The 12,262-nt window shown below is 59.4% G+C and overlaps 1 protein-coding gene across 1 annotated transcript; it reads left to right on the top strand.

Annotated features, from left to right (window-relative positions):
- The first annotated feature begins 1,327 nt into the window (after positions 1–1,327).
- On the top strand, positions 1,328–2,832 carry LOC120669176. The gene is made up of 2 exons (XM_039948969.1): positions 1,328–1,381; positions 2,167–2,832. Exons 1-2 carry the CDS (start codon positions 1,328–1,330, stop codon positions 2,830–2,832), a joined length of 720 nt encoding a protein of 239 aa, XP_039804903.1.
- Positions 2,833–12,262: the final 9,430 nt, after the last annotated feature.

Raw genomic sequence — 12,262 nt, 5'->3', positions numbered from 1 at the left:
TCCTCCACGGAGAGGATGACCGAGGGTGTAAGGGTGAGTGTCAGCCCTGCAGAGGCTTTTGGTCCTCGAATGTGTGAAGTTTCCTCCGTGGGGGCGCGCCAGCGCACCCACAGGTGTAGCCCCCGAGGCCTTGGAGGAGTGTTTGCACTCATCCAAGGGCTATAAACGTCGCCCTACTTGGTTGCTTTACTGGGGTGGCCGTCCAGCGTCTTTTTCAGCCGGCATCGGCATTCCTTTTAGCCGGCCTCGGCGCTTTTTGTGCTGGCGTGGCGACTCGGGGACCAGCTGAACCATGTGGCAGGCATGTGTTAAGTGTGTGGGTTTTGGTTAAACACGTGGAACTTCATAATCGATGGTCATCGATCCATTCGAGGGTGCGTCCTGAACCACGGTGTGCGAGGAGCCCCCGAGCCCCGGCCTGCATGAAGGCGTTCAGGGGACCCTTGACTTTTATTACGACCCTTCGTCGCCCTTCCGCAGGGAGGAGGGGTGAAGCGCACCATGCTACCCATGCCCGGGCCGCGAGCTATGGCTGCTTCAGTGAGCTGTTATCGGGTGGTTCAAGTGGACGTCCGTGCCCCGTTCGATAAGGGTCGGCTCGTCGTCCGTGGACACGTCACATAAAGTGCTCACAAAGGTTTGCTAGGCGGGGCTCTGACCCGTTCGATAGGGTCCGAGAGCTCGATGCTCTCCCTCGATGGATCCCCTACTAGGCACCCTCGACTGTCCTTGAACACTGCATAGGATGTCTCGAACTCCGCATTCGAGGGTAGCTTGTACGGCACATCCATGCAGTCCCTGACACTGGTGATCTGGGGCGTCTGTCGAACCCTCGATGGGCCAGGCATCGAACCCCTGATCAGTAAGGCCTCAGAATAAGATTCCTTCGAGTGTGAGAAGCCCCCGAAAGGAATCTTCCGTTACGGTTCCCTCGGGTAGACGAAACGGCGTGGGCGGCGGCTGACGGATGGAACAGTGCCACAGTCGCGCCGCACCCGTCGGTTACCGCGCCGTAATTATTGCCAAGTGCACGCACGGGAGACTCCGCGGTCGTGGGGCCCAGCCGTCAGCGACAGCAAAACCTACCGCATTCAATGCGGTGGATTCGGGCCTCGGCGGCGAATCCGCCCGTCTTGATGGATAAAAGCGGGGAAGAGGGGAATGTTTGGGGTCACCTGGCCACTTTGCCTTCATCTCCCCTGCCTTCTCCGCCTCCCCTGCATCCTGAGCCTAGTGCCGAGAGTGAGAGGAGGAAGAAGGAGAGAGTGAGAGCGCACCTTGGCCACCGTAGAGCTTGCCTTCGCGCCTCCCCCAGCGGTTCGAAGCGATGTCAGATGTCCAGGAGCCGTTGCTGTGGGGGAAGTCCACCGCCACCGCGGCGGTTTTGGAGTAGCTAGCCGCAGAGAGGCTACTTCCGATTAACCACGACTCTGGGCAGCTGGCGTGGATTCCCCCGCGGCCGGAGGAGGCCGAACCGAATCCCCCCGAGGGCTACGTCGTAAGCCTAGTGCGACTCCACGAGTGGGGATTCGGTGCCCCCGTCGGTAGATTCATGCGGGCGTTGTGCGAGTACTACGGGGTGGAGCTGCACAACTTCGGTCCCAACTCCATCTCGCAGGCGGCGGTCTTCATTGCTGTCTGCGAGGGGTATCTAGGGATCGAAGTGCACTGGGATATGTGGATCCATCTATTCCGCGGAGAGCTCTTCATCGAGAATGTGCGGGGCTAGCCGAAGAGGTTCACGAGCACCGGCGGTCTGGTGCTTCACTTGCGTCCATCCCGGAGGAACTTGTACATCCCCAACAAAATGACGACAAACAACGCCGGGTGGACTGGGGGTTTTACCTGCGCAACTTCGGCAACCGGCTCCCGGCGTTCACCAACAAGGTGCTCCGGGAAAGGCCGGAGAAGTAGGACTGGGGGGTATCGCCCCCACCGCATCAGGCCAGGCTCGAGGACGTCGCTCGTGCTGCTCCCCCGTGACGTCGCTGCCCGGAGGGCGAGGAACGCGGTGGTGGAGTTTCCCGACAACCTGAACGATCTTTGGGAGATCAAGATGCGCCCCGAGACGGGGTATATTTCGGTGGTAAGTTCCAGTTTCAATTCTTTGCCGATTTGTGCTACTCCTCTCCCACTCCCTGATTCTGACTTGGTTGCGTCTCGCAGGGGTTGAGCCGCAGGGGATACACCTCGAGGCCTCCGATCCCGGAGGAACGCGAAGTCCACCGCCTGCACACAGAGAAGGTGAAGAAGCAGAAGGACGCGGCAGAGGTGGCCGTCGCCAGGAAGAGGAAGAGGAAGGAGAAGCATGATAAGGCGTGCAAAATTGCACGCGCGGAGGGAAAGCCCCAGCCCGCCACACCCAAGTCCTCCGAAGAGGAGGGGGAGGACTCCTCGGACGTCGAGCTCAACTTCTCGGACGACGACGAGGCGGCGACAGGCGCGGATTCCCCGACGGTTTATCGAGGGGCTGGCGATGAGGAAGTGCTAGTGATGCTAGGTGAGGTGAGGCTCACCCCGGTGTCGTTGGTGGATCCGCCCCTCGTAGGGGCGGGGCGGAGGTCGCCCACACCGGCAGCGGGTGGGAGTTCGTCTATGCCCGTGACAGGACAGAGGTCGTTCCCACCGGCGACGGGTAGGACACCCGCACCCGCGGTGTCAACGGGTGACGGCGGGTCCGCGGTGAGCGCGGAGATGTCTGTGCAGATGGCCTCGAGGCTCCAGGGTGATCCGAGGATGACGCCGATAGGTCAGTCGTCGAGAGCTGTCAGTGTGCCGTGGGCCCGAAGGAGCGGCTCGGGCAAGCGCAGCATGAGCGCCCGGTCCGGGTAAGTGATTTTAATTTTATTCATCGCGTTCGTTTAATCGACCCCCCCATCCTACTGACTTCAGCATTTCTCCTCTAATTACCAGCTCCACGGCTGTCACCAGGGATGCAGCCCCGCTTGCGCCGACCAAAGCCCTCAAGACCGAGGTGCGCACCACGCCGCACACGGCACTGCAGCCCCTGACCGTCGAGGACATTGTGGCGGAGGCAGCGAAGCTCCAGGAGGCGATGGCTCGAGGGGCCCAGAGGGCCCAGCAGACTCGAGCGCCGGAGAGCGGGGGCGACGCCAGCCTGAGCGGCGTTGTAACGGCCGCTCGGGCTAACGCCGAGGGGAAGGTCTACCGGGGCGGCACGAATAATGCCACCCGGCCAGACGCCGAAGTCGAGGCCGGTCGGGGCGACGCAGGTTGCGCCGCCCGGCCGGTCACAGGAGACCCTCGTCCTCCAGCCCCTGAGGGCTGGGGTCGAGGGTGGGGGCGCGCAAGAGCGCCCCGCCAGCCAAACAGAGGTGGAGACCCTCATCCTGGAGCCCCCGAGGGCTGGGGTCGAGGGTGTCGCGTAGGAGGAGTCGGCGCCAAGGGCGCCGGCAGTGGAGGAAACCAGCTTCCCGGCACCCGCGGGGGCCCGGGACGACGGTGTTGCAACGGTGACGGCGTAGGCAGCGCCGAAGTACGGGGACAAGAGGGACATCACCCCTACTGCTGCGGCCAGCACCGCCGACCGGATTGTCGAGTTCATGTCGGCCTCCGAGGAGGTACTCAACGCGGGAACGTCCGAGGGGCCCCGTCATGGGGCAATCATACAATCCGGGGTCCCCTTGGAGTTTCTCTGCAACGAGCAGGAGGAGGAATCCGTCTGGGAGGTACAATTCAAGGCCGGCTCTCAGATTCTGAACCACCTCGACCGTGCCTTGGAGCTCCATAGAACGACGGATTTCCAGATTAGCCAGGTAGGTGGCTCCCTCCCCGGAGTCATTTGTATTTAGCCTTGATTTTGTGCGTTGCATTCACGCTCTTCCACTTGCAGCGGCTGAGGGAAATCTCGTGCAAAAAGAGCGACGAACTGACCCGGCTGTACAACCAAATGCGCTGGCTTGGGCAGCACAATGCCGACTTGGTGCTCTAGAACATCGACGCCAACACCAAGATGATGCGGACCGTCGGCGAGCGTGATGTCCAGAGGGCCGCAGTGGAGCAGAAGGCTCAGGAGGCCGAGGCGCAGACTGCCGAGCTGCAGCGCGTTAGGACGGTGTTCGAGCAGAAGGAGGCCGAGCTCCAGCACAAGGAGGCTGAGCTCCAAGGCGAGAAGGCCGAGCTCCAGTGCGAGAAGGCGGCCGTCGCCACGCTCTCCGGGACCCTCGAGGAAAAGGGAAAAAGCCCTCGAAGAAAAGGAGGTGGCCATGCGGAACGCGGAGGCCGCCCTCAAGGAGAATGAAGACTCCTTGTCCTCACTCGAGGAGGCTGCCCAAGTCCAGTAGGAGGAAGCACGGAAGAACATCGCGGGTGAGTCCTCGAGATTTTCGCTGTTGTTAGATTCTAATTTATCGCAGTTTATCTTGATTCCTTTGATCAGAGCTGAGGCAGAGAGTGGCGGACGAGACTGCAGCGAAAGAGGCGGTCAACAACGCGCTCATGGTGGTGCAGGCTGAATACACTGACATGGGGCGGACCGCTGTGAGTGTGTGCTAGGAGCTCGAGGGGGAGGGCGCCGTGCCTGGTAGCTCGGTGATCAGCCGCCTGCGAGCGATAGGTGGCCGGATCGCCGAGCACGCCAAGAGCACCTTCCGCCTCGGTGTCCTGCGAGCCCTCACCGTGGCCTCGACGCACTACATCATGGACCTCCAGAGAGTGTCGTCGGGGTACGTGGTCCCCAATGACGCTGATGCAGATGCCGCGTCGGCCATCATGGATGACGCCGACGCAGCCGCTGAGGAGTTTGCCACCGTCCTGGCCGCGAAGCTAGAAGCCGACATCCCCCCATAGCCGAATTTGATGCTGTAGAAAACTCGCAAATGGGGGATGATAACCTGTAGGTAGTCTGGGCCTCGGGGCCCATGTAATAGATTAGTTCCTTTTCGTAATAGTACTTGCGGATGTAAGAAATTAGTAATTGTAAATCGATGGTGTGGCCCATCGAGGCCTTGTGCGTTCGAGCCCTCGTTTTCTTTACTCTATTTCCGTGTTCTCGTATGCGACTTTGGTAAACTTCCGCGAGGAATTTCACGTTCATAAGCAACTTAGGCGTGAGGTGGTGAGGGGGTGCCGTATCCCAGAGGCGTAGGCGGCCCCACAACTCGGCCGGCCCCGTACCATGGCTGCTTATGCCTCGCGTCCGTTTTTCCAGGTGTACGAGAAACTTAGAAATGGAAATTTTTCGAAAAAATATTTGCGATTTTTGAGGACGTTCAGGGGTTCCCCCCGTAGTAGCCCCCGAGGGAGGCTTGGCTTTGCCAAGGGTAAAGCCAGGCATACCTCAGTGTTCGTGCGCATCTGAGCCCCCGAGGGTCCGGAAGGTTCCCAAAAAATAAACAAGTAAAGCATACTCCTTCATTGTTTCGGGAAATCGTGAATGCGAGTACAAACGATGTACAAATAGCTTGGAACTCTTAAGGATAGAAGCGACGTAGCTGCTGTATGTTCCAAGCATTGATGAGGACTTCGCCATTTTCATTCGCCAGCTTGTACGTGCCGGGTTTGAGCACCTCGGCGATGATGTATGGGCCTTCCCACGGTGGCGAGAGCTTGTGGCGGCCCCTGTAGTCCTGTCGAAGCCTCAGCACCAAGTCCCCTTTGTTGAGGTCTCAGCGCCGAACTCTCTGCGCTTGATATCTTCGCAGGGACTGCTGATAACGCGCCGAGTGTAGGAGCGCCACGTCTCGAGCCTCGTCCACTTGATCCAGTGAGTCCTCGCGGACTTGCCGGTTCTGCTGCCCTTGATAGGCCTTAAGCCTTGCTGACCTGTGCTCTAGGTCCGTGGGGAGCATGGCCTCGGCGCCGTAGACGAGGAAGAACGGGGTAAAGCCCGTGGCTCTGCTTGGGGTCGTCCTCAGGCTCCAAATAACTGAGGGTAGCTCTGTGAGCCACCTACGGCCAAACTTGTTCAGCTTGTTGAAGATCCTTGGCTTCAGTCCTTGGAGGATCATGCCATTGGCATGCTCCACTTACCCGTTCGTCTGTGGGTGCGCCACAGCCGACCAGTCCACACGTATGTGGTAGCTGTCGCAGAATGCCAAGAATTTCTTGCCTGTGAACTGGGTGCATTGTCGGTGATGATCGAGTTCGGGACCCCGAACCTGAAGACAATGTCAGTAAAGAACAGAACAGCTTGCTCGGATCTAATCTTGCCAATGGGTCGAGCCTCGATCCACTTGGAGAATTTGTTGATTGCCACCAACAAGTGGGTGTAGCCCCCGGGCGCCTTCTGCAGCGGGCCAACGAGGTCCAATCCCCACACGGCGAGCGGCCACGTGATGTGGATGGTCTGCAGAGCGTGGGCCGGGAGGTGCGTCTTTCGAGCATAGAACTAGCAACCCTCGCAGGTCCGAACGACGTCGGTGGCATCGGTGACCGCGATGGGCAAGTAAAAACCTTGTCGAAACGCGTTCCCACGAGGGTACGTGGCGCGGCATGGTGACCGCAGATGCCAGCGTGGATGTCGCGGATCAGCTCCTTGCCCTCGAGGATGGGGATGCATCGCTGCAAAACGCTCGAGGGACTGTGTTTGTACAGCTCGTCGACGATTAGGACGAAGGACTTTGCCCGCCTAGCGAGGTGCCGTGCCTGAGCATAGTCCGAGGGTAGGATCCCTCGAATCATCTAGTCGAGGTACTAGGTGCGCCAGTCTCGCAAAGTTGGGGCCTCGTCGATCTCCATTGCTTCGGCCTCGTCTAGGGAGGAGGTCTCGAAGTCAGTGCCATGAGCTCGGCCTCGTCCGCCGAGGGTTCCCACCGGAGGGCTCGGCGTTCAAGGGGCCCAGTTCCACCGGATCCTTGAATTCGACGGAGGGCTTGGTGATATCGCGAGCGAAGATGTTCGGGGGGACGGTGGTCCGCCCGGACGCGATCTTGGCTAGTTCATTGGCATCCTCGTTGTACTTGCACGGGATGTGGTTGAGCTCTAGGCCGTCGAACTTGTCCTCGAGGCAGCGTACTACATTGCAGTATGCCTCCATCTTCGGGTCGTGACAGCTCGACTCCTTCTTCACTTGGTCGATGACAAGCTGAGAGTCACCGCGTACATCGAGGTGCTTAACGCCAAGCTCGATGGCGATGCGGAGGCCACTGAGGAGGGCCTCGTACTCCGCCATGTTGTTAGTTGCAGGGAAATGCAGGCGTATTATGTAGCGTATGTGCTTTCTGAGGTGTGAGATGAAGAGGAGGCCAGCGCCGGCGCCGGTTTTCATCACCGACCCGTCGAAGTACATGGTCCAGGATTCAGCTTGGATTTGTGGTGGGGGAAGCTGAGTGTCCGTCCACTCAGCGACGAAATCGGCCAAGACTTGGGACTTGATCACCTTGCGAGGGGCGTAGGTGAGAGTTTCCCCCATCAGCCCTGTCGAGGGCTTCTTGAGCCTCAGGGGTCCACGTGAAGCGCTCAGTTTTCCTCAAGAGTCGATACTGGGGCAAGCCTTTCTCACCGAGACGCGAGATGAATCGGCTGTGGGACGCTAGGCATCCCATGACCCTCTGTACCCCCTTTAGGTCCCGAATCGGTCCCATCTGAGTGATGGCCGAGACTTTCACAGGGTTGGGTTCAATGCCCCGTTAGGAGACAATGAAGCCCAAGAGCATGCCTCGAGGGACTCCGAATACACACTTCTCGGGGTTGAGTTTTACCCCTTTGGCCCTTAGGTAATCAAATGCGATCCTAAGATCGACTATCAGGTCGTCCGCCTTCTTGGATTTTACAACGATGTCGTCAACATATGCTTCTACGTTCCGCCCGAGATGTTCCTCGAATACGTGGAGCATACACCGCTGATATGTTGCTCCGGCGTTTTTGAGGCCAAAGGGCATCGTGACGTAGTAGTACATGCCGAAAGGTGTGATAAAAGAGGTCGCGAGCTGGTCGGACTCTTTCATCTTGATTTGGTGGTAACCGGAATAGGCATCAAGAAAGGATAAAAGTTCACATCCCGCAGTTGAATCTACGATTTGATCAATGCGTGGCAAAGGAAAGGGAACCTTCGGACATGCTTTATTTAAATTAGTGTAGTCTATGCACATCCTCCAACTTCCATTCTTTTTCTTCACTAATACAGTATTAGCTAGCCACTCGGGATGGAATACCTCCTTGATGAATCCAGTCGCCAGAAGTTTCTGCAGCTCCTCGCCGATCGCCCGGCGCTTGAGCTCGTCGAAGCATCACAGGCGCTGCTTCACCGGCTTGGAGTTGGGTCGGATATCAAGGGAGTGCTCGGCGACCTCCCTCGGTATGCCAGGCATGTCCGAGGGGCTCCACGCAAAGATGTCGGTGTTGGCGCAGAGAAAGTCGACGAGCACCACTTCCTATTTGTTGTCGAGGGTGGCGCTGACCTGCAACGCCTTGTTGTCAGGGTGATTCGGGTCGAGGGGCACCTTCTTGATACCCTCGGCAGGTACGAAGCTTCCCGCTTGTCGGTGCGTGGAGTCCAAGGCCTCGCTTGCCATCTTGTTGTGGGTGGCTGTGAGGGCCTCGTCCTCCGCGTTCTCGACGCACTCAACGTCGCACTCGTAGCCATGCTCGAACGAGGAGCCAATGGTGATTATACCCCTCGGACATGGCATCTTCAGCTTGAGGTAGGTGTAGTTGGGGATGGCCATGAACTTGGCATAGCAGGGATGACAAACGATGGCGTGGTAGGCTCCCCAAAACCCCACCACCTCGAAGGTGAGCACTTCCTTGCGGAAGTTGGCTACCGTGCCGAAACAGACGGGTAAATCGATCTGGCCGAGGGGTTGGACTCGCTTCCCCGGTGCAACGCCATGGAACGGCGACCTGCTGGGGCAGAGCTTGTTCAATCCGACCCCCATGAGCTCCAAGGTGTGGGCGTACATGATATTGAGGCTACTGCCTCCGTCTATCAGCACCTTGGAGAAGCGGGTGTTGCCAATGATGGGGTCGACAACAAGCGGGTACCATCCCGGGTGTGGGACGTAGTCGGGGTGGTGCTCGCGACCGAAGGAAATAGTGTCTTTCGACAAGTCGAGGTAGGATGGCGTCACCTTGGTGACAGAAAAGACTTCCCGGCGCTCACGCTTGCGCTGCCGAGAGGTCATGTTTGTCGTTGGTCCTCCAAAGATGAAGAAGGCGTTCTCCACCGGGGGGAACTCGTCATCTCCACCTTTATCGCCAGCATCCTTCTTCATGTCCTCGTCGCGATGTGCGACGTAGTTGTAGTACTTCTGGAGCATCTCGCACTGCTCTAGGGTGTGGTTGACCGAGCCCTTGTGGTAAGGGCACGGCTTCTTGAGCATGTCGTCGAACAGGCCGCCACCACCTCGAGGGGGGCCTCGAGGTCCTTTGTGGTCCGAGGCAGTGACGAAGGCCTCGTCGAAGCCTTCCGCTTACCGTGGTCCACGCTGGTTTGGTGGGCTGGCTTCTTCCTTTTCTTCCCCCGCTTTTATTTCTTGGCGGGGGCGTTTGTCTTGGCATTGCTACCCTCTGCGGGTGCATCTTCCTTGCGCTTGTTCGGCTTGTCGTCGAAAATGGCACCAACAGCCTCACCGGCGGCGTAGTTGGTGGCAGCATCGAACAACTCTTTGGTGTTGGCGGGACACCTTCGCACAAGATTGTGCACCAGGTTCCTGCACGTCGTGCCCTCGAGGAAGGCGTTGATGACCTCGACATGGGTGACGCTGGGGAGCTCGGTGCATTGCTTGGAGAAGCGCCGCACGTAGTCGCGCAGGGACTCATTGGGCTTCTGCCGACACCCTTTGAGGTCCCAGGAGTTCCCAGGATGCACGTACGTGCCCTGGAAGTTGCCCACGAAGATCTGGACTAAGTCGGCCCAGTTGTGGATCTGGTGCGCAGGCGTGCTCGAGCCACGTTCATGTGGCGTCAGCAAGGTGACGGGGAAGGTTGCGGATGATGACCGCTTCGTCCGTCGCACTGCCCAGCTGGCAAGCTAGGCGATAGTCGTTGATCCAGACTGCGGGATCGGTCTCGCCCGAGTATTTGACGAGGGTGGTAGGCTGTCGAAAGCTTGAGGGAAAAGGAGCGGTACGAATCGCCCGGCTGAACACACGGGTGCCTGGAGGCTCCGGTGACTCACCCCTGTCATGCTCGGGGTCGAAACGTCCACCTCGTCGAGGGGTGTACTTCCTACCATTGACGATATTGCGGGCGTCGCCGTCGCCGACATGTCCGCGCGCGTCGTGGAGTCGCTCCCTTGCGGGAGTCTTTCCAATGCGGTCGTGCACCGAGGGTGCCTTCGCACCGTGCGCCACGGCTGCCTTTCCCCTCCCTTCTGGTGGAGTGTGCACCGAAACCTCGTGGTCCTGCCGTGCAGTCTCACCGGCCTGCTTCGGGGCTATCGAGCGCATGCGAGACGCAGAGCTCTCGGCCTGCTGCACAGCAGCTTGCTCGATAAGCACCTGTGCCTCGTGGCGCAGGTTGCGACCCGAAGCCGTCGACGGATCGGGCATTGCTTGGAGTAGGTAGGCCGCAGCGACTAGTTTTTCGCCGGCCGTTTTCAGTTCCGGAGGTTTGTCGACGTTGTCGTCGGCTAGGATCCGCTCCCGGGCGACGCGTGCCGCCGCCTGGGCATGTGCGCCACGCGCGGTGCGCTGCTGCTCGAGTGCGGTGTGCAGCTCCTGTGTCTACCAACGCTGCTCATCGAGCTTGGCTCAAAGCTCCTTGAGCTGCGCCAGCTGTGCCTGCCGTGCCGCCGAGCTTGACGAAGAAGAAGGGGTCGCAGCCGGCACCAATGGTTGGTTTGCCTGCGCGTCTGCTCCGCCGTCCCCGCCATCGCCCAGAGCGTTGTTGTTTTTCCCGTCTGCGATCTTGGCCATGAAGCACTCCCGAGTGGGATCGTAATCCCCCTCGCTGGAGTCCTCAGAGCAGGCGAGGCAGTAAACCGCCACGAGCTGGAACGAGCTGAAAGCGTCGGGGTCGCGGACCCTGGAGTAGTCCTCGGCCTCCTCGGCCGTGAAGTTGTTTATGAAGAAGCTGATGTCGTCGGCGATCAAGCTCGCCGTCTCGGGGTAGGAGTCGTTAGGAGATGATGCAATGAGGTTGCGGATCGACAGAAGGTGATGACCCAGCAGATCCTCCTACTCGGCAAAGTTAGTGCTAGACAAAGAAGCGTAAGTGGCAGCGTTGTGCATCCTGAAGAGAAAGGGCGACGGCGCAGTCGTGCCCCCCTGGGAGGCACTGAAGCTGCAGTCGATGATGGTGCAGGCATAGATGACGCCGAGGCACGTGATGACGATGTGGTGGCCCCACCGGCCGCGACGCTGAGCTGTGACATAGCAGCCTCAACCCACGCGGGGGAGCTGAGGCGTGCCGCACGGTGCCGATCCACGCGTGCTTGTCGCGAGTGCCGGTCCGAGCGCCTGTTACGCTGGGCTGGTGAAGTCAAAGTGTCAGGGTTGCGTCTGGGCGAGAGGAGCTCCATGAGGTAACCGTTACTGGTTGCTCTGAACTCAAGACTCCCGAACCAAATCACGTATCCCGCTGGGAGCGGATCCAATGTGCCCATGGGGAATGGGTTGGATCTGCTCGCCATCCCTGAAGATCAAATGGGAGTAAAAGAGAAAATGTCACGCAGCGCCCCTACCTGGCGTGCCAACTATCGGTGTCCTGACCCGGCGGTCCGGACCTAACCAGTGATGATGCTGTGTGTTTCTCGTCCCAGATGTTGATGCAAGAGGCAACACAGTAACACACGGGTTTATCCTGGTTCCGGCCGTGGGGCCGTACGTCCAGCAAAGAGGTGTGCGAGAGCACTGTACTATCTTGCACCGGGGGTGCCTGTAGTAGGGGGTACAAGCGAGGCGAGAGAGGGAGGGAAGCTCCCAAGTCTCTGCTAGAGGAAGAGTTGATTGAGACGAGTGCCAATTTTAAGGCTCAGAAGAGCGTATGTGCTCTGTGAGTAGTGCTGAGCGTTGTGTTCTACCGAATGATCGGCCAACCCCCTAAGATAAAGCCCGCCTCCTCCTTTTATAGACACAAGGAGGGGCGGTGTACATGCACAGGAGATCGCGGAAGTCGTCGTCTTCTCCCCGAATCACGGGGGTGCAGTGGTCAAGCACTGTGGAAAGTACACTGTGGGGTATGGAGCCGGGCATGGCAGTCGTCCTTGGTCTTGCGGAGATTGTGCCGGCGTCCTGGCGTCTCCAGCGGGCGGTGTGGTCGTCGCTGTGGGGATACCGTCCTTCAGACCAGGGTCTTGTTCTGGTCAAGGCCATCTGTGGGACACGTGGCGGGCATGCTCCCAGCGGAAGGCTAGCGCCCG

The sequence above is a fragment of the Panicum virgatum genome, chromosome 4N (assembly GCF_016808335.1).
Source record: "Panicum virgatum strain AP13 chromosome 4N, P.virgatum_v5, whole genome shotgun sequence".
NCBI classification, from domain to species: Eukaryota; Viridiplantae; Streptophyta; class Magnoliopsida; order Poales; family Poaceae; genus Panicum; species Panicum virgatum.
This window is presented reverse-complemented; position numbering and strand designations above follow the sequence as displayed.